Source organism: Gigantopelta aegis, chromosome 8, assembly GCF_016097555.1.
Source record: "Gigantopelta aegis isolate Gae_Host chromosome 8, Gae_host_genome, whole genome shotgun sequence".
Taxonomy (NCBI): domain Eukaryota; kingdom Metazoa; phylum Mollusca; class Gastropoda; order Neomphalida; family Peltospiridae; genus Gigantopelta; species Gigantopelta aegis.
In genome coordinates, this window is record NC_054706.1 from 26,457,858 (window position 1) to 26,481,657 (window position 23,800).

The 23,800-nt window shown below is 32.9% G+C and overlaps 1 protein-coding gene across 1 annotated transcript in view; it reads left to right on the plus strand.

The window, feature by feature from the left end:
• LOC121379044 (centrosomal protein of 95 kDa-like) overlaps positions 1-23,800 on the plus strand; it is a 51,385-nt gene that overhangs the window by 18,165 nt on the left and 9,420 nt on the right. The window contains 13 exon segments of the mRNA XM_041507487.1: positions 414-551; positions 1,616-1,952; positions 3,249-3,428; positions 3,790-3,892; positions 7,176-7,279; positions 7,922-8,056; positions 10,009-10,246; positions 11,510-11,602; positions 12,020-12,110; positions 12,764-12,871; positions 22,056-22,126; positions 22,128-22,229; positions 23,294-23,368. Coding sequence (XP_041363421.1) covers positions 414-551; positions 1,616-1,952; positions 3,249-3,428; positions 3,790-3,892; positions 7,176-7,279; positions 7,922-8,056; positions 10,009-10,246; positions 11,510-11,602; positions 12,020-12,110; positions 12,764-12,871; positions 22,056-22,126; positions 22,128-22,229; positions 23,294-23,368 — 1,775 coding nt within the window.

Below are 23,800 nucleotides of genomic sequence, written 5' to 3' on the forward strand. Positions count from 1 at the left end.
CTCCCCAAACCTGACATCATCAGTTTTTCTGAGGGCAATAAGATAACTTTGAACTGAAACACACACCCCAAAAACTACATATTTAGAAATAAATAAATAAAACATTAAACAAATAAAAAATTAAATAAATAAATAAAAAGGATAGTCTACTCTCATTTTTGCAAAAATAAAGGGACATAATCAGATCTGTGTCCAGATTTTTGAAGCCATCTTAGCGTTATATCATAAAACCATCATAGTCTATTTCTTTTCAACAACACCTGTCCTCAAACTAGTGCATATTCCCCTAAGGATAGTAGATTTCTCTAACATAGCTATTTATTGTAGCGTTAGGCTAGCTTTAAAAATGCATAGCCAGGTTATCGATTCTCAATATCAAGTAGCTGACATGATATTAAATTTTAAACCTGTAGGGTTAGTGTCAAGTGCAGCATCTGTGTCCATGCTTAGTGGACAAACACATACCAAGATCACGTCCACAACAGCGCCATCTACCGTTACCTCGACAACACAGCCCATTACAGTCACATCATCAGATGGGAATAGTAGCGGTTAGTTTTAAAGATAGTTTACATTTTTAAAACAGGCATATGAAGTATATTCCTCAAGTTTTAACATATTGATTTGGTGAGTGACAGTTGTTTTCAGTGAAATCCACAGCTAAAATTTTTTATTTTCCTTTAAACAGAATGGCATGGAAATATTTCTGAAATACCATAATCATATGTATGCAAAACGGGGCTCAAACTTAACAACGGCACTAATGGCAATTGCCGTAAATCGGGGGCACCACAGACAGAACGTTTCTGCCACTGGTAAAAAATTTATGTCGTTGGCAAACTGTATATACCTGGTGTATATTATCTGCTAGTATTTAATAATTGTGTGTCACAGGATCGAACCACCTCAGTGGATCCATTCAACTGATTTAGTTTTTTCTCGTTCCAGCCAGTGCACCACAACTGGTCAAAAGCCATGGTATGTGCTTTCCTGTCTGTGGGAAAGTGCATATAAAAGATCTCTTTCTGCATTAGTAAAAATATAGTGGGTTTCCTCTGATGACTACGAGTCAGAATTAACAAATGTTTGACATCCAATAGCCGATGATTCATTAATCAATGTGCTTTAGTGGTGTCGTTAAACAAAACAAACTTTAATATTTGTGCTTTAAAATACAGCAAAAAGTTATTTCAGTCATGTTGATTTGCTGCAAAAGTCACTTTGAAAAAAACTGCCATGGGCTAGCTCAAAATTGCTGGCTGTTGGCCATTTCACCCATGGCAGTGTTTTTAAATACGAAAATAAATTCCATGCGAAAATAATGTAATTTACAGTATTTAACTATTAATATCTTAGTATTCACTAATTGATATTTCATACAAAATAAAAAAAAAAAGTGATAAGCATTGTCAGAAGTTTGTGTTCCCATTTTTATTTTAAAGTCCTTTTGATCAATATTTTACCCAAAAAAAACCTACATGTTAATAATTATTATACATGTATAATTATGATCAAATTATGGCAAGTTTTACAGTATTTATCATGTCAAATCTAAGGAATGATCAGTTAATTTGATTTAACAATCTTTGTTTAATTTTTTTTTTTTATCTTTCAGGTTTTTCTGCCTCACTTCCTCTTCCCAGTAAAAGACAGGAAAATATTAACGAAAGCTGTCGGTTCCGTGCAACGATCGGTGGTCCATCTTCCGCAAAGGTTTCTTCCAGTTACACCGAAAAACATGGATACCTTTCCCAGAAACCTCCCCATCATAGACCGAGACCTGTTCCCAACATTGACAGAGCACCCACTGAACAGTCCGAGCCTCGGTCACAGCTGACTGGAGAAGCGATGTCCCCGAGTTTAGCAAGAGATCGTCCGTCTGCTCACAGGCTGAACTCTCCAACGACTGAACAGAGCAGAGTGCAAGCAGAGAGACCGTATGAATATTCTAGGTGTGGTTCAATTTCTTCCATTAGTTTCTCATGTGACATTAGTTTAAAATTGTATTTCTTTAGTACTTCATTTTATTATCCACATTTTATTATCTGAATTAATAATGATCATACGAAGCACATGTGTAATAACAAGTGTAATGAAGTAATTTTGAGAAGCGAAATCATAACATGAGGTTGCTTCCCCTGTCCTAGCCCAGGCTGTACATATGAAATAATGATGTCATTTCGTCCTCTTCTTCTAGTTGTCTTTGAAACATTTTTTAGATGGCTCTTGATATTTATAAACAAATTTACAATAATAATATGGATAATAAAGAAATTATTACACTTGCTTGTGTGTCGTACTGATTTCACGAAACTCGTGTCGGGATTTATGTATTACCCTCGCTCTCGCTCGGACAATACAACAATCCTGACACTCGTTTCGTAAAATCAGTACGACACACAAGCTCGTATAATAATCTCTTTATACTTAGCAGATGTTATTGTAGTACTTATACTGGGTGCGGATAATAGCCCAGTAGTAAAGCACTCACCTAATGCGTGTTGGGTTTAAGATCAATCCCCACCAGTGGGCCCATTGGGCTATTTCTCGTTCCATCCAGTGCACGATGACTGGTATATCAAAGGCCATAGTACGTGCTATCTTGTCTGTTGGATGGTACATATAAAAGATCTCTTGCTACTGATGGAAACATGTAGCAGGTTTCCTCTCGTAGACTATATGTCAAAATTACCAAATGTTTCACATCCAATAGCCGATGATAAATGTGCTCTAGTGGTGTCATTAAACAAAACAAACTTTTAACTTTAATTATACTGTGACATGATTGTTCATGTGATGGAGCAGGATTCTGCACATGGTGGTCAGTGTTGGTACATTTGGTTTTAGTGCGTACTGTTTGAATTCACTGTAACAGTTGTTTAATTCACTGGAGTAAAGGGCCTGTCTTACTCACACAACAACCTTCAGTATATTTATTAAGTGCTTACAGTTTCAATCCACTTTTATTTAATTCATTTGTGGGTGTAAAATACCTGTCTTCCTCTTATTTGAACGTTCAGACTATATTTATTAAGTGCTTACTGTTTGAATCCACTGTATTTTCATGGATAATAGAGAAATGCCCATCTCCCTGTCTCTGTTACGACAACATTCAGTGTATTGATTCAGTGCTTACCTTTTGAATCCACTGTTTAATTCAGGAAAGTAAAATGCCAGTCCTCCTCTTACGACAACCTTCAGTATATTTATTAATGGATTATTTTTTAATTCACTGTTGTTTAATTCAGGAGAATAAAAGGCCTGTCTTCCTCTTACGACAACCTCCAAAATCTGGTTAGCCAGACGGCAGCTCTTGTGAGGCATGCAGTTGCAACCAGTCCAATCCGGTTGCGGGCAGAAAGGGAAACTGATCTGATAGCAAGTCCCTTCAATACACAGGTGGGAAGAAACGCTGATATTCATTACAGGTAAGTACTAGTGGAATCTCAAATTTTATTTTCCACTTAAAACAATGAAAAATATCTCCTTTTTTTTCCTTCTTTTTTTTTGGGGGGGTGGGGGGGGGGGGGGGGGGGGGGGGGGGGGGGGGGGGGGGGGGGGGGGGGGGGGGGTTTTTTTTTTTCTTTTTTTTTAATTGCCCCAGAAACATTTAGTAATGTCAGGAATAATATATTTGTTTATTATGCAGTGAAAAGGTATAAACTTTAACATAGTAGGAAAAACAATAGTTCACAAAGTGTTCACTATGTTTTAACATAGGTGTAAACCATAAGGTAATGGTATACCACACCTCTGTAAATGTTTTTTTCGTCTTCTTCTGTTGACTAGATCCCGTTTAGGTGGCGTCCTGTCTGCAGAAGAGGGTGACCTAGCCAGTGATCTCAACATCCCATCTCATCTACAAACTAGACACGCTGATCTCACATCACTGGTAAGTCTCATATTATGTCTTATGGGGAATGGCATCTTTGTGTGATTTTTGTTCATCTGTCACATGTTAAAATGACAGATCCAAGTTTTTAAATACTACAACATATTTTTTACTATTAAAGCCATTTTTTATAACCTAAATAGAGGATTCGTCACAAGTATTTTTTAATATGGAAAATATCGACCGAGTCTATGTTAATCGGTATTTGTCGAGGCTCTATTCAGACAAATACCGATTAACTAGACGAGGTTGATATTTTACATACTAAAAAACACGAGTAGCGAATTCTATTTATCCTATAACACTTCTAAAATAACATTTTAATAAATATTTTAGTAAATCACAGTACTGAAGTCGCCGCCATTGGTAATATGATGTCATCACGATTAGCAGAAATTAGTTTGACGTCACGCATTTTAACTAAATCTTTGAAAACATTGCACTCAGGTACACAGGTCTTGTTGGCTTGTAAGCAAATGACCCAGCCACAGCAACACATTACCTAGAGGCAAATTTGCATACCATTATTAACCGGGTTAATACACTAAAATTATGACATGAATATCATGGGTAAATTATAGGATAAATTAGAATATTAATTTTTTAATACCTCCGGGTTTTTGATATACAACAAAATGCATTGTTTCATAATTCTAGAAATGCAAATAATTGTTATCGAGACAAGCTCTAGTCTGTTTTGGAATCGTATTTCCCTGTTTAAACATTGCAGACTTTAGCTTTTCTCCTTTATAACCGTATCCAAATGTGTTACAGGTTTGTAGATTAACTAAACGTAGTGTCCACTCATGGGCTGAAACTAGGATGATCTGTTCCTTTAACGTTATTTCAAGTTGAGATTCTTTTGGATGGATATTTTCAGCTACGTATGAAAGAAAGTGGTATGGAAATATATGGAAGCTAGTAGATACTATTGACATATTGTGAACACCATAGGACATGAAAATCAGGGTTTTCGTTAGTTTGTATTTAAAATAGGTTTACAAATACTCCATTCTCTAAAATGTTAAGTGGTATATCAACAAGTGGGTGCGACTAATTGCATAATGAGAACACCCTTAAACAGTGTGATGATATTGCTTGTTGAGTCCATGTGTCAACCTATTAATGATGGTATACTGTAGATCCTGAAATTAACATGTCTTTAAATTAATACGAGTGATGGTGGGCTGAGTAAAATGCGACATTAAATTAATGCGAGTGATCTCCCTTTGAAATATTACTTTTATAACAACACACATCTGTGTACTTTTTGGTTAAATCCAAGTTACATGCGCATTCAATGAGATCAACTCACTAACATGTCTGTGTTAACATCAGTTAACCTGTTTAGTCCCTTGTGTTTTTGGTGAGACCAACACAAAGCATATCTTTGTAGCAATCATTCACGTTAGTCCTAATCTGACTAAACATTAGCATACATGTACCATTACAACTGAATACTACTTATCTGTGAATGACGATTTCAAAGTCATAATGAAATAACAATTCACCCACTGCAGGCCTTTCCCCAGGATTTTTTTAAGGCGCTTACATATATAGCATCATTTTAACACAATTTTTTTTGGGGGGGGGGGGGGGTTAAATCTTTAAAAAAAAAAACCCATCAATTTCATAATTTGCGCCATGTTGTTGCTGTTGATTTCAGCGTCGTGTTAAATGCTTGTCACCTCACAGTTTAACAAATACATATCTAGCATTATCTAACAAACATGATTATTGTAAACTAATTCAGTGTACATTTAACTGCAATTTGTATAAATACTGCATGTTCATTTCCTGCGATCGCGATCTCAGTGCGTGCTCTCGACCATAGCTACAAAATTAACAAAGACAAAGGAAATAACGAAACTGCAGTTAGGTATTCATTGATGCAAACAACTATTGTTTTTCTACACATTTACATCAAGATTTACTTCCATGTAATCGTATTGTTCATGTCCGCAACGATGTCTCTTGACACGTGGGTGTCAGCTGACTCTGAAGCGTGACGTATAATACGCCGAGCTTTCCTCAGTTCAGCCAACGAACGTTCTTCCTAACGTTCGCGAACTATTTGATTGGTGTCCGTAGTGTCCATTTGGTTTAACGTGAAGCGCACAAACCAGTGTAGCGAACGTTTTGTTTTCGCTCGGTCTGGCTGAACTCAGCCCTTGGGATAGCCGACATGTCTTTCGGCCCTGAACTGGCATGTGTATTCAAATTGACAAGCAGTGTCGGTTTGGTTCAAAGACTTTACAAAATTAAAATAATGGTGACATCTTTTACTCAAGAATTTCACCTTCAGAGATGTTTATTCAATTAATAGGTAATAGGTATGTCTTGATGCGTAATTCCCAAGCATACATACACTATTACAACAAGCAGTTATCTGGCGGATTAGTAGTAGCCGATCACCTGTACCACGTGACCAGCACAGGCCCGCCGACAATTAAAACGGTGCGATCAATGGACCTCAAAGTGAACATCTAAAGAATTGCAGAGATACCAAATGGAAGTGTGATAATGTGTGGTGAATGACGTTACGGATCACAGCTCCATTGTTTTGTATACATGTTACAAATTAAGCCGACACGGTCCTGCAGTTAAGGCGCTTACCAGACATGAAGGCGCTTACTTGGCTGGCTAAGGGAGCACGGGCCGTGTCGGCTTATCGCTCTAGGGAAACCCCTGCACTGGTATGCCGACAAACTTGCAGTAAACATGAACAGTAAAACAAAAAAAATTGTCAACCCCAGTATTAGCATGCTAAAACCCTTTCATTGCGCGATTGATTGAGTTGGCTTTTGACAGGGTTGCCAAAGACCCAGCAAACGTCACACGTAGACATAGAAATAAATGCGTCATATTATTAATGCGAATAACACAAATTCGCATTTTTTGCATTAATATTATGATCACATTAATTTCAGGATCTCAGTATACTGGATGTAGTGTATTCACATTATAACAGTGTGATGATATACACTGGATGTAGTGTATTCACATTATAACAGTGTGATGATATACACTGGATGTAGTGTATTCACATTATAACAGTGTGATGATATACACTGGATGTAGTGTATTCACATTATAACAGTGTGATGATATACACTGGATGTAGTGTATTCACATTATAACAGTGTGATGATATACACTGGATGTAGTGTATTCACATTATAACAGTGTGATGATATACACTGGATGTAGTGTATTCACATTATAACAGTGTGATGATATACACTGGATGTAGTGTATTCACATTATAACTCTTCTCTTTCAGTCATCTCCGGGACGTGGTGTTCGGAAAGTTTCATTTTTAGACAATCGGTCAACATCGAGTGGCGGAGATCGTAGCAGAAGTTTTCACACTTCAAAGGAAACAAGGTAAACCAATTTCAGGTGCTGCTACATAAAACACTAACCCATAGCCATACGGGCTCCCATTTTTGTAGGGGGAGGGAAGGGGGTGGGTGGCAGACTGGTTTTTGCCCAAATTAAATGAAAATGCCCTAATCTGGATAACAACATTTATTCATATTACCATTACTGCCAAACAGCTATATAGGGTTGCAAATAAATCATTACACATTATTACATGGATTACAACTAAATTTTTTATGGATGGAATGATGGAAATACATGGTTAAAAGGTCTCGGGTTAGCATTTTTTGCCTGAATATCTCTATTATTTTTTCACGAATTTGAGGATTTGTACCATTATATCCACGGGCGAGATGTAGCCTAGTGGTAAAGCACTCGCTTGATGCACTGTCAGTATATGGTCCATCTATGTCAGTGAGCCCATTGGGTTATTTCTCGTTCCAGCCAGTGCACCACGACTGGTATATCAAATGCTGTGGTATGTGCTATCCTGTGTCTGTGGGATGGTGCATATAAAAGATCCCCTGCTATACTAATAGAAGAAGTAGCAGGTTTCTTCTCTAGGACTGTTTTATTTACCAAATGTTTTCGTCCAATAGCCAATGATTAATACTTTAGTACTTCTCTTATCCATACTGTTTTCAGCCCCATCAGAGTTAATGTTCAAAAGAAAAAAACCCGTCCAAAGTCCGCTAGTGCAGCTAGACATGGCATCTATACAGAACGAGACAATCTCAGTGACAGTGAAACAGATAGTCCAAATCCTGTCTACAGAAGACGGTAAATACTCATTGGTGTCAGACATTTTACCACTCGCTGTATCTTTCAGAATATTCATGGTCTTACAATGCATTCAGTTGTGTACACCTTTTCCAAATCAAGATTGACACTTGAAAAGTTTTGACAAAAAAGTTGATTTCATTGTAAAATTAACTTTGTACAATGCAGAAAACTGCTTCTGAACATGTAGAACTTGTATAATTTTCCAAGCAAGCATGTTCTCAGACCACCCCAGGGGTGGATTATGCTTTAGGTAAGGGGGGTTTCCGAAACAATATGTAAATGTTTATAATTTGAAATTAAAATTATTTTTATGTGGACATCAATTTAGATCTACGTGGTGGAGTTGTTTTTTTAGCCGAGGGGGGTTTCCGTGCAACTGGGGAAACCCCCATGATCCGCCACTGCTCCCCATACTGTGATATCATTCAACAAGGTTTGCATATTGACATCCAGCATTTTGTCTCGGAATGACGTAAAATAAAAACATATTGGTATTACATTTAGCTCCAACATTAAAGTTTTGTTTAATTCCATTTCTCACAAACTGTATGTCCTAGATCAATAAAACTTGGTTTATATTATTTTTGGTATTAGGACCACCTCGTTATTAAGACCAATTTTAGTAAGTTTCACCGATTGTCGCAATAGCCAAATTTTACTGTAATTGAAAATCTCGTCAAAAGTAAATGATTTGAATCGGGCTCATGTCCTGTGACAAGTGATAATATCCCTTAATCAGTCCCAATAACGTGTAGTAAAAAAAAATTGTTTGGTTCCGGTTACCCGATCATCCCTAGATTTTTGGTGCCGACCCTAAACTTTTTTTCACCTTTTCTGCCCCCCTTTTTTTTTCCACCTGTTTTATTTAATAATCCATTAATATCAATCCTAATTTTCGTCGACTCTAAAAACAACAACTGCATAGAGAGATGCCAAGAGATCTGTCAGTCCAAGATCCTGTCAGTCCAAGATCCTGTCAGTCCAAGATCTCGTTACCAGAAGAAGACCCGGAACACGGTGCACAATTTTACTTCCGAAGAGTTCCAAATGAAAAGCTTCCGAGAGCCATTCGGAACTCCTCGTACATTTCCACGAAATATAAGCGTAGCGGAATGTGACGTGGTGTTCTGATTGGATTCACAAGTTCCGAGTAGTTCCGAATGAGTACGAGAACACGTCCGAGAGCATGTGGTGTCAATGGCGTCTTCCATTTACAGAGTAGAATGTCAAAAATGTGCTCATTCAAATCAAATAATATTATTTAAATCAATTTCAAATGAAACGACATTCAAGGAATTATTTTCTACCATTCACCCTCCCAGTGTCAGATTTCATTTTCAATCCAGCTGTAAAGCTGAACTAAAGGATGACGATATCGCAGTGGACGATTAAAACGTCACTGTTGGCCAGCTGGCCGAGCGTTTTTCTATTAAATATATCAAATTTTGTTGCACAACAGATGATGAACTTGACATAACTCCAGTCACCCATGTCAAAAATTAAAATGTGTTTGATATCCTTAGGGAAAGCCGAAGTCAAAGAGGCTACGTTAAAGAAAAATCTTCAAGCTAAGCTTTTAATTAAAAACAATTAAAAAAAATTCCTACCTACCTACCCTATTTGTTTTTGGCATGTAACAGGAACCAAATAATGTTTTTTACTTGGCCTAATCAGTCTGTACAAACAGTGGTTGCAGCAGGGCTGACACTGGAACAGATTTTGGTTTAACCAATTTTTTGGAAATGTAGAGTATTTCTTTGAAAATCATTAAAATGTGGTTAATTTGAGGAATATTTTATTAGCCAAAATCTAAATTCTGGAGCCATTTTGAATAAAAATTAGCAATTGGCTAATTTTAGGCAATATACAGGGTGAGCCCTGTTGCGGGATAAAATAAAACGATGTGCCATTACAGACAGTGGATGCTGAATAAGTTGTGATATTTTCAGACCTCATGAGGAGGTGATTGAAGATGTCCTCAGCAGTGATACTGAACAGAATCGGTACACGTCCGATGTTAGACGCAGGACTCGAGCCAAGCCAGGAGTAACTGGCCAGAGACGAGCCAGTCGCAACAAGCAAGTCAACTTCACAGAATCCACAAAGAAACCAGTTTCCAGTGGAGTGCTTGCAGAGACCCGGCGATTCTTGAACAAAGAGAATATTGCTCATTCAAAGAAAACAAAGGTTTGTACTTAATATTGTGGATTTGATCTCACGAGGCAGGAAATGAGTGAGAGCTGTTAGTATTAGCATATATTACCGACCTCGATGGTGTAGTGGTCAAACCATCAGAATTACGGCTGGTAGGTACTGGGTTCACTTCCTGGTACCGGCTCCCACACAGAGTGAGTTTAACGATTCAGTGGGTAGGTGTAAGGCAACTATATCGACTTCTCTCTGAATAACCACTAACTCTCTGTCCTGGACAGACAATCCAGATATCTGAGGTGTGTGTCCAGGACAGCATGCTTGAACCTTTATTGAATATAAACAACAACAACAAAAAATATATAAATAATTAAAAGCAATAAAGAATTAGCATTTCAAGTGCTGACAGATAGAACTTGTGTCCAGAGTCATGACTTTTACAAAAAGAAATTGTAACAGTTAAAAATATTTTTTTATTCCAATTTGTTTTTGTTTTTGTTTTTTTAATTATACAGGTTTGTATTACTTCTGTTACAATTGATCTTCCCCACTTGGTGAACACAAACGGTTATGATTGGGTCCCCTCTTGGTACGCCAGTGATTTTTGTCGAGTTAAATACCTGTTGATTTTTATGGAATACCAAATTTTATTGTCGCTGAAAAATTTCTTAGATTAAATTGTCATAGTAACCCTTCACTTTTCAAGATCCAGCCAACCTCATTTTGTTGGGGGTTTTCACCCCCTTCCCAACCAGAACCCAATAATTGGTTCATCAAAGGCTGTGAAAAATGCATAAAGATCCAGGCTATTAATTATAGGTTCTTGGCCACAATGTCAGCATACCATTCTGTACATTTTTACTTGATTGCTAATTTAAAATCCACGTTCACTGAAAAATTCATGGACTGGAGCTCACCGGTGCAACACAACATGCCACACAACATGCCACACACGGCATGTAACAGTAAGCACTGTTCAACACTGACACAAAGCGTTTGCTTTTGAAGAGAGTTTTTATTTACCAGCTAAGGTCGCAATACTTTTTGTGTTAGCTACATCTGATGTCACAATACTTTCTACACGCAGTTTGAGCTACTGTTGGCATATCGCAATACATTCATGACGCCATACATAATGGATCTACAGTAATCATTAAACAAAACCAACAATTACATAATTATTACGTCATTCTATGACAGTTTATAAAGTTACATGAGTGTTGGCCAGTCAAAATGTAGGTAATCTCTGTTTTTAAAATATAGTATGTGATTTATTTTATTATTTTATTTTTGTTTTAGTATCTACGGGATATTTATTCTGAAGATTATACTGACTTTTTTGATGAGGCATTTGAAGAGTTGGGCAAAACAAGGGCAACAACTAAAGAGACGGTATGGAGCTGATTGTATATTAAACTGTTTATTGCTATTATTGTTTTTCAATTTACTGTTTTTAGTACCAGTAGCTTGTAGATTTCAAAAAGTCTTTGGTGGATGTTGTATATGAAATATAAACCTATAGCAGAAGATTGTTAAGTTTATGAAATCAATTCTAACATTAAAATTTTCATTTGTTATTATTAATTATATGTGCATTGAAATATACCACACATTTTAAAAAACATTTATTCACAAATCTAATACTCATTTGTTATTATTACTTATATGTGCATTGAATTTTTTTTTTTTTACATTTATTGACAAATCTACATTTCATCAAACATACAAAAATAATATATAAGTTGTCATTATTAATTAAAAATGCATCAGTGTATATATCACTATTTTTTTATTGTTACTAATTTTCAGGAAGCTCAGTACAAGAAGAAAGTTCTTTCTGGTGGCAAAACTACAAGACACAAAAATGTCTTAAAACCTAAAGGACGAGTCAAGCCATTGGGTATTCACATATTCACATTCACCTTTGCAGGCCTGTCAGAGTTTAAAATTTTTGGAGGTGGGGAAGGGGATGAAATATATATAAATGCACTAATACAATGCTGTGGTATGTTGAAGAAGATGAGTCGTGCAAACAGTTTAACTGGTTATAAGATGGGTTGAATCTAAAAACAACAGTTCAAAATAACAGTCATACACAAATATCCTCTAACACTATTAGAACTTGTGCGTGACTGTGTACCTCCATTTCTTGTCTGCGTAGTTGCTTGACAATGTGTATTTACTTTTAATACTTAAGTACTTAAAAGCAGCTTTTATAGTTGAATGCCAAAAAAATAGAAGAAAATCTACTTGTATTAGTAAAATCTTTTAGCAAAAGAAAACTAATGCCTTGTATGTCTTGAGCTGGAGTTTATTTGGCACAACTGTGAAAATGTTAATTTCATTAACTCTTTATGAAATGCTATTCCCCAAAGCATTGACATATGCACTGATTTTATTTACAAGTTTTTATAATTATTCCATTACCATTTTTGTTTAAATAGTTTTTTCCTTGTTTGCAACAAAGTAATACTTTACCCTGATAGGCCACTTTGAATAAATAAGCCACTGTATCTTGCCATAAATAATAAATGATATGTGATTATTTTGAAGGTGTTATTCCAGTGATTAAGAAGAGTCGAGTGACAAAACCGACCGTATGCACGAAGGTGAGGAAACACAGTGCCAGTTCTGGAGGACCGCCTCAACGCAGAGGATCATGTAAGTTTTGTCGTTTTTGTCTCGCCTTTACGACATAAAAAGCTAAATTTTAGGTTCTATTTTTCAGATGGCACCAGCATCGGCAGTGATGATGGCTTCAACTTTTTTGTTTAAAGTTATACATTTAGATCAGTTTCTCATAAACTGTAAGTCCTACACAGTGTAACGTGGCTGATAGTTGTAACATAGTTGCAGGGGACAATATTTCAAAATCTGAGGTAACTGGAATTTGATTCACGTGGTTTTTACCTAGGTAACCAATTGTTCGGTTACGTGAATTATATTTGTGTAGCTTGTGGGTTACCTGATTGGATACCTCAAAAGTGACGTTGAAATTTTATTTTAAATACATAATTTTTAGCTCAAACATAAAGTTAAAACAAAATACAAAAGAAAACATTTTATAAAACAGATTCTTTAATGCTTGCTGAAGTTAACAATATTGTAAAAGGACTAAATATCAGCCCCAGTACTGAAACAAAATAGATACATTTCCAGATTCCTTTTCTCATTTTGTGGTGGTCAAGTTACTTTCACTTTATCGATGATACTTCTATACTACAGTGACATTATGCGATGTTAGTATTTTTCAACTTTTTATGACACTTTTGGATTCCTGTTTACGTTAAAACCGTTTTCAATATTTGTAAAATATTATGTCTAATATATATTCCTTTAGGGATAAAATAGCAGTAGATACTGAGCATTTAGTTTAGACTGGTCGCAAGTTACAACTTTTGCAATGTGGTGTTGTCTACTGGTTTGCTGTGCATCAAGTATCTAAAAATCAGTCTAAAACATTTGTCAAAATACTAGTCAAACTTTAGAGTTTCGAAATTACAATACTCAACTGTATAATAAACTTCCTGTAATCGTGAAGTTTGCAAGTTTTAATTTCTGAACATCTGCGATTTGCGGTTCGCGGTTCGCGTATATTTAATTTTGCTGCAGAATGGCTGTTCGTGTTAAATATTGTGCCCTGTAGTTGTTCATCACAGGACAGTGAAATTGTTTTATGGTAGGTGAGACATTTAATTCTGCTGAATTCTTTTTTTCTTTTCTTTTTTTGCTGAATTCTTTTTTTCTTTTTTTTTGCTGAATTCTTGTTTTAATACTGCATACTTTCATCAGGAAATGTTATCAGATATTAAGTCTTCCTGAGCCTCTACTCACAGAATTTGCTGCCTGGTGCAAACCCCCTTATTTCCCTCCAATGTGAAATTGGTGTCTACCCCCTTTTAATACTAATAATTAAAATCATTAAAACTAGATGGAGTTTACCTTTTCGGCAGCAAGCAAAACGTTGAAATGTTTTGTATCTACGACAATAAATACAGTAAGAGTTTGTTATCATAACTATTTCTCATTCCAGCCAGTGCATCATGACTGGTATATCAAAGGCCCTGGTATGTGTTATCCTGTCTGTGGGATGGTGCACATAACAGATCCCTTGCTACTCATGGAAAAATGTAGCAGGTTTCCTCTTTAAGACTATATGTCAAAATTAATGTTTGACAGCCAATGATTAATAAATCAGTGTGCTCTAGTGGTGGTGTTGAACAGAACAAACTTTAAACTTTTTTTTGTTATGACCTTTGTAATCTCGGGAGCCCAGGATATTTAGAGGTTGATAAATAGTTCTATAGCATAACTTTCACCACTACCTTTATTTTTGTCTGAACCACTGATATCTTAAAATGTTTGGTTTAATCTCTTCGACAATGTTGTATATTGACACCTATTATTTTTGTCTGAACCACTGATATCTTAAAATGTTTTGGTTTAATCTTTTCGATAATGTTGTATATTGACACCTATTATTTTTGCTTAAACCACCGATATCTTAAGATTTTTGGTATATTTCCTTCAACAAAGTTTGACTGGTTGTATTCAATTTGGTAATTGTTGTGTTTGTCTGAACCACTGATATCTGCAGATTGTGATTTACGCCTTTCAATAAAGTTTGACTATATCTTGATACTTATTATTTGTTTGGCTGTATATTAATACCTATTATGTTTATCTGAACAAACAATATCTTAAATTTTTTTCGTTGAATCTCTTCAACAAAGTTTAACTGTATATTAAGATGTGAACTAATGCTTTCGGTATACAGGGGAAATGGCACTTTTGTAACTAAATTATCTTTTAAAAAATGCAAAACCCTCAGTTATTTTACAACAAATATCAATTATTACATAAAATGTTTTCACCAAATTAAGGGGCGGACATAGCCCAGTGGTAAATGTGCTTGCTTGATGCGTGGTCGGTTTTGGATTGATCCCCATCGGTGGACCCATTGGGCTATTTCTCGTTCCACTGGTATATCAAAGGCCGTGGTATGTGCAGTCCTGTCTGTGGAATGGTGCATATTAATGGAAAAATGTAGCAGGTTTCTTCTCTAAAACTAAATGTAAAAATTACCAAATGTTTGACATCCAGTAGCCATTGATTAATAAATCAATGTGCTTTAGTGGTGTCATTAAACAACAAATTTCTTCTTCACCAAATTAAAATAAAATTTGTCAATTTTTCCTAAAATTTGCAATTGACATGAATTTGACGAGTAGTAGTATATATTTGATGTTGTGCCCCTCTGTTAAAAATGGTTGCCAAAATGGTCAGAACCATATTCTGATACTAGTACCGGTAACTACCAGTGCCCCACAACTGGTACATCAAAGGTCATGGTATGACCTGCCCTGTTTGTAGAAAACTACACATAAGAGATCCCTTGCTGCTGTTTGGTAGCAGTATTTGTAATTATGGAGCACATTTTTAATATAAAAGTAAGAAGTTTGATTCATTTCTTTTCTTAATTTTAAAACAAAAGCAATACACTTTGACCATCACTTTTATTGTAAACACAGAAACATAACATGAAGAGACAACACAATATAATCATAACATGAAGAGACAACACAATATAAACATAACATGAAGAGACAACACAATATAAACATAACACGAAGAGACAACACAATATAAAAATAGAATACATAACTAGAATTTTTTTAAATCAAGTGACATTTATAGTAAACTCAGCATATGAAAATATTTAACAACCAACATATAAAATATCACATAACATGAAGAGACAACACAATGATAAAATCACATTTGATGGAATGTCAATGCAATAAATGAAAAAAAAAAACCAAAAAATGGTATCACAGAGATTATGTTTAAAAATTTGCCTTGATATAATGTATATGTAAATTGTGGAAAATAGAAAAATACAGGCTATTTTATTAACTAGAATTTTTTTAAAATCAAGTTTTGGAATTTAAATCACATTTATAGTAAACTCGGCATATGAAAATATTTAAACTCAACATATTAATAAAACAATATCACAGACGTTTTTTTTTATCACAGGCATGCTTTTATCACATGTTTAAAAAAAAAAATAACTAGTATGTACACGGATATACATGTAGATATGTTCAAGTGAACATATCTAAATATATTGGAACTCAACATAACTGATGAATGGAAATAAATATATTAAACTCGGCATACATGTATATAATATTTTAAACTCAACATGTTAAAAAAAAAGATCACCAAAAAATGGTATCACAGAGATGCTTTTATCAGATTTAAATATATATTTATTTTGTGGACGAATTTAAATGTTTAAGTCAACATATGTAAATATATTGAACCCAACATATGTGATGGACAGATATACATGTAATATATTAAACTCAACATATGTAAATATTTTAAACTCTACATGTTAATAAAAATATATCACAGAAAAATGTTATCACAGACATGCTTTTATCACAGATAATTAAAAAAAAAAAAAAATTATATACAGATGTAAATATATTTAAATCAACATATATGTAAATATATTAAACTCAACATAATTGATGGACGGATATAGATATATTAAACTCAACATATATAAATATTTGAAACTCAACATGTTAATAAAAATATATCACAGAAAAATATTATCACAGAAATGCTTTATCACAGATATTTAAAAAAAAACTTTTTATAGCTAGATGTAACTACGGTATGTTCAAGTCAACATATGTAAATATATTGAATCCAACATAATTGATGGACGGATATAATATATTAAACTCAACATATGTAAATATTTTAAACTTAACATGTTAATAAAAATATATCACAGAAAAATGGTATCACAGACATGCTTTTATCACAGATGATTTAAAAAAAGAAAACAATTTTATGCACGGATGTAAATATATTTAAGCCGTTATATATGTAAATATATTAAACTCAACATATTTGATGGACGGATATAGATATATTAAACTCAACATATATAAATATTTTAAACTCAACATGTTAATAAAAATATATCACAGAAAAACGTTATCACAGACATGCTTTTATCACAGATTATTAAAAAAAGAAAAGAAATTATATACAGATGTAAATATATTTAAATCAACATATATGTAAATATATTAAACTCAACATAATTGATGGACGGATATAGATATATTAAACTCAACATATATAAATATTTGAAACTCAACATGTTAATAAAAATATATCACAGAAAAATATTATCACAGAAATGCTTTATCACAGATGTTTTAAAAAAACCCTATTTTATAGCCAGATGTAACTACGGTATAGTCAAGTCAACATATGTAAACATATTGAATCCAACATAATTGATGGACGGATATAATATATGAAACTCAACATATGTAAATATTTTAAACTCAACATGTTAATAAAAATATATCACAGAAAAATGGTATCACAGAAATGCTTTATCACAAATAATAAAAAAAATTAAAAATTATGGACAGATGTAAATATATTTAAATCAACATATATGTAAATATATTAAACTCAACGTAATTGATGGACGGATATAGGTATATTAAACTCAACATATATAAATATTTAAAATTCAACATGTTAATAAAAATATATCACAGAAAAATATTATCACAGAAATGCTTATCACAGATGTTTTTAAAAAAACCTATTTTATAGCCACATGTAACTACGGTATGTTCAAGTCAACGTATGTAAATACATTGAACCCAACATAATTGATGGACAGATGTAATATATTAAACTCAACATATGTAAATATTTTAAACTCAACATGTTAATAAAAATATATATCACAGAAAAATGTTATCACAGATGTTTAAAAAAAATTAAACTTTATAGACGGATAAATTCAACACAAATATTTTAAACTCAACAAATATATTGCAGAATTTTTTTTATCGCAAACATGCCTTTTTATCACAGATATTTTGTAAAACTGATTTGATGGACAGATGTACATTAAAATCAACATGTAAATATATCAAACTCAACATATCAATAAATAAAATATCACAGAAAAATGTTATCACAAAAATGCTTTTTATCACAGATGCTTGGTAAAACTAATTTAATGGATGAATGTAAAAATATCAAGGTCAACATAAAATAAAATTATAACAAAAGAACTATATTTATCACAGATAATGTTATCACAGTGACATTTTTATAAATATGATAATTTGGTATTTGATAATAATAAAACTTCTTTCTAAACTACAAAATTACTGATATCATCATCAGAAGAACTTAGTATTTGAAACACTGAGAAACAAATAATGATTGAAAGTAAAACCTTTTTATTTTATTGTATCTTATCTGTTGTCCTTTTGATTAATAGAATAATTCTAGTTTTTCTTATTTGATTACTTATGCTAATATTTTAACTTGTTAACATCATTGGGAAAATACTGAGCCATAGTTAACAAAAAATATTTTTGATTTAAATACAAATAGAAGGTGGCATTTTTATCACAGCCAGCTTTCATTAACTCGTTTATCACAGCCAATTGTATAATAAGAAAAGGTATTTTAAAAAGATCTAACTATATATATTAAAGTTAAAATGGAAAATAAAATGTTAATATAACAACGTGTAAATAAAATAGAAAAAAGTTACAACTATACATGTATATATTAAAGGTAAAACGGAAAATAAAATGTAAATGTAACAATGTGTAAATAAAATAGAAAAATATATATCTTAAAATTCAACAGTGTATAAATTTAACAAATGAAAATTAAGCATTAAAGTTAAATAAATTATAATTCAATTAAGTGCCCATGCAAATTTGTTTTAAGTGCAAGTAAATTGATGATAATGAAATCAGAGGTTTGCTTTCATTTTACACACAAGCTTCTTTTTTTTTCTTACTGAATCCTTTTAGCAAGAATTTGATTTTGATATTAACAATCATGATAGTACACCTGCATTTTCTGCAAATTTCGCCACAATGAACTATTCAGTTTAATAAATCTTCAGTATCTTCTTCTTCATGCTATGTCCTTGTTACTTTGTAAATACATTCATCTTTGTTTAAACTGGTTTGTATTTGCCATTTGCCAGAGATCTTTCATTCTTTTGTTTTCATATTTTGATTAATGGATGCTTCTCTCTTACATGAATGTCTCTGATTATCTTCAATGAATCCATAAAGTAGTTTCTGGACAACAGATTCTGGAGTGTTTTTGACATAATTTTCATTTTGTTGTGTCCACGCAATAGCTGGTAGTGGGTTTTGTACTGAAGTGTTAAACGTTCATTTGTTCCATCGTACCTTGATGATTGTGGATCTGAAAAATAATGAAATAGTTTTATACATTTACTAAATAAACATTTTACCATTCGCAGGGCTGTACCTAGCATAAAATACCTAAGGGTTGGGTGGGAGGCCAGTGAAAAAAGAATCAAGTCACAGAAATATAGGGCCTTGTCCAGCTAGACAAATAAAAGCATTTTTCATCTTTATTAAAAAAATAATTTAAAATCATGTTTTTCTGATTTGATATTGACATAAAGATTGCCTCGTGATATTATTATACATGTAATTACTGATATTGCCCTAATTTATGTTGAAACTTACATTATATATATATATATATATATATATATATATATATATATATATATTGTTTGTATATATTGTTGTTTTTTTTTTTGTTTTTTTTTTATATATATATATTATAAGTGACTAGTTCAAATACAGTTTTTCTGCTCTTGAAAAAGGATTTAGTATTATATGACATTTTTCACATTTTAATGATAACTAATCATAATAGCCACTTCTGTTAGACATAAAAAAAACCCAATGAAAACAAAAATAAATACTATAGTATTACTATATAAAACATACCTGTTCAAAATGGATTGCTAGTTTCACTTTACACAATGATTTGTAACGTGCAGTTTGATTGTGTGAAAGGTTTAACTCTTATTAATTCCAAGAGGTCATGGGAAATTAGACATTTTCAATTCCACTGGATATGTTCTAATTGCCTTGACTCCTTAACAACCAAGATTCAATACTAAAAGTCCAATTCCTTTTTTGGATAAATCTACTTACCAGTTGTTGTTTTTCTCTCACAAATTCGTTAGTTAATGGCCTCTGATATCAATTTTCACAGCAAAGGAAACACACACATGTAAAGGTCACATAATCTTCAACACTGATATTTATTTTTTCACTACAGCTATTTAAAGAGAAGTAGTTTGTTTGTCAACACCGTTGTCACCAAGACATCATCTGCCTTGATTGGCATTTTAATTAGACAGCCATTGTGTCAACTTTCACTACCACTTGTTAATCCCAATTAGCTATTAAGTCAAGCTCTCTGGTCGTTGGATTATTTCTAAGTCCTGTAATCCTGATTGGTCGGCCCTTTATCAGCAGGAATCCTGATTGGTTGATAATCACCTTAAAATTATTAAGGAGAAAACATTTTCATGATTGTAGGTGGTTTTGTTTTCCGAATTTCTTTTGTCATGTACTTAATTATATACAGAGAATGTGTTTGGAGACTTCAAAGACTATTTTACCTACACAATGTAAAATTAAAGAATTTTATTAATCAGGCATCTTAATTATTAATCTATTGTTTGAAGGACTTCAGAGACTTTTTGGTTACATTTGTCTGTCTCAGTGTAAGATTAATGGTAGTTCGTTTTATTCATTAGATGTATTATAATTAAGTTAATTTGTTGTTTGAGAGTAAGATCTGATTAGAAGATTTAAAAAATGTAACAGACTTAATTAATATTAATACATGTAGATTTAGTGTATTTTATCTTTAAGTAGTAATTGATTGTTTTATTGATCTTCAAAGAGGTTTAGTCTACAAACATGAACCACACTGCTCATTATGGATGTCTTTTTGTTAAAACTGATGTTACTTACATCAATAGTATGGTGATTGAACCGCTGATTTAAAGCTAGTACGTGTAGTAGGTACTGGGTTCTAATCCCAGAACTGATCATAATATCCACTTTTATTAGTCACACAAAAAACAACCTACATGTATGAAAACAAAAATAAATACTCTGGTATTACTATTTATCCTGTAACTTACCCATGATATCCATGTCATAAACCCATGTGATAATTTAGTGTATTAACCCGGTTATTTTAAAGCTCGTACATGTAGTAGGTATGGGTTCTAATCCCAGAACTTGCTTCTTTATAATTCCAGGACTAAAAATAAGAAGTAAAATATGGCCTGCTGTTTTTTTGTTGTTGTTGTTTTTTTAAATAACAGGCCAAAAGGAATAGTCCTGTCAAGACAAAATACGGTCTGCTGAAAATAAGACAGCATAAGGTGAAAGGAGGGTTTTGGGATAGTGCTTGGAAAATTGGGATCTCTGAGACGTACTTTAGAGCATTATGGAATTGAAATATGACAGAGTCAACGAGCTAGGTAGAAGATGAGATAATTGAACGTACATCTGTATTTTGAAAAATAATCTGTATTTTAAAAAAAAAAAATGGTTGTTTTAGAATGTGAATTTCTATTTCACCTGCAAAGTCGTAAAAAGTGGACTGCTTTTAAAGCATCAAGTTCACAGCACAGTGGGGCCCACTAAAGTAAAACCAACCTCTTTTTCATTAATGACTGACCATTCATCCATTAGATGTGCGCCCAGGACAGCATGCTTGAACCTTAATATAATATGACTTAAGCACAGAAATAAACTGAAATAAATTTATTAACATAACATAAAGTAAAATATGCCTGTTCATTAAAAATAAGGTTGGTTTGTTGTATACACGTAGCTATGACTTTTGTTTATCGTTTATTAAAAATAATTTCATGTTTAATAAAATCATGACGTTTGCTGTTTATTACCAGTGACAGTTGACGATGAAGAAGATCTGCTTCCTTTACTCCTGGAAGAGTTTCCCTATCTGTATCTGTCAGAGAAGCACATGGCACGAGTTGTGGCGGCAAGGAATCTCTCAGATAGACAGACTGACGAGAGCCTATGAAGAGAAGAGGAGAAGGAAAAGCAAAGCTCAAGAACAGGTTAAAGCAAAATTATATTATTAATTTTATATTCCTATATAATTTCCTTTAACTCTACATACTGCAGCAAAAAAATGCTCTTCATTATTACATCTTACTGAGCTACTGCCAATATAATTTGCTACCCATTGGAAGTACTTTAATTTCAAACTAAAGATGGGCAGGACGTAGCTCAGTGGTAAAGCATCTTCCTGATGCGCAGTCGGTTTGGGATCAATCCCCATCGGTGGGACTATTGGGTTATTTCTCGTTCCAGCCAGTGCACCGTGACTGGTATAGCAAAGGCTGTGGTATGTTCTATCCTATCTGTGGGATTGTGCATATAAAAGATCCCTTGCTACTAATGGGAAAATGTAGTGGGATTCTTATCTAATAGACTATAATATGTTAAAATTACTAAATGTTTGACATCCAATAGCCAATGATTAATAAATCAATGTGCTCAAGTGGGGTGTCGTTAAAGAAAACAATCTTCAAACTAAATTAAAATCTTTCTCTACCCACTATCAGATTGATAATTAAAATCAATGTGAAAGTTCATATAAAAGATTCCTGGCTGCTTTTTAAGTAGGAGTAGCCTATGTGGTAGCAGATGTCAAAATAAGCTCGTGTGACACTAAAATAATCGTAATTTAAAATGTGAAGAGGTATCATTAAACAATTCTTCTTTTCTTTCCTTTCCACTTGTATATTTTGTGGTATTCACTCTTCAGTATCAGTAAGATAAGACTTATTGGGAAGGTACAAATGTTTTGAGTAGCCTTTTAGTGTCATCAATAAAATCAAACAAAAATAGTTAGGTATGAAACATCATTGAATAGGTGGTGTCTTAGTTTTTCTCTTAACTGGATATTGACACGGTTTGGTATATTTTGTAACTGGTTTTATTAAAATGTGCGACTTTTAAATAATATTTTTGAAATATGCATAAAAGTAATGAAAATTTGCATTGATTTTGTGGCAAAATAATCTCTAACTTCAACTGTGAGGCTGTTGTATCACACAGAATTATTGTAAATGTTTTTTTCTTTTATTTAATTTAAAACCAATTTATTATTTTTCAGATGGAAGAGGCAGAAAAGAAACATACGGTTCTGACAAACATAGTGAAAAAACAGATAGAACACACAAGGAGATTGGTAATTTATTAAATGCCTGACTTTCACATAATCAAACCTGTATTGGACATGGTTTTTAATTATTATTATTATTATTATTATTATATATGTATAAGGATAATGATGTGTTATTAAATGTTTCTATCATTGAGTGAACCCAACTTTTACATACAGTGTAACATATATTAATCATAGAGAAAAAAACAAGGACATTGTTAAATTATTAAATGACTGAACCCGATTTTCACATACAATCAACCTTGTATTATATAGCTGCCTAAAGATGTTATTAAAAACTGGCATTGTGAAATAGGTGTTTGTTTAATACAATTTCTAATTAATTTAAAAAATATATATATATATTATTTTTTTATTTTTTTGTAATATTTAAAATAGCACAAGATTAATCATTGATTTCACAAATTTAAAATTCTTTTAAAAGTAATTAATTCA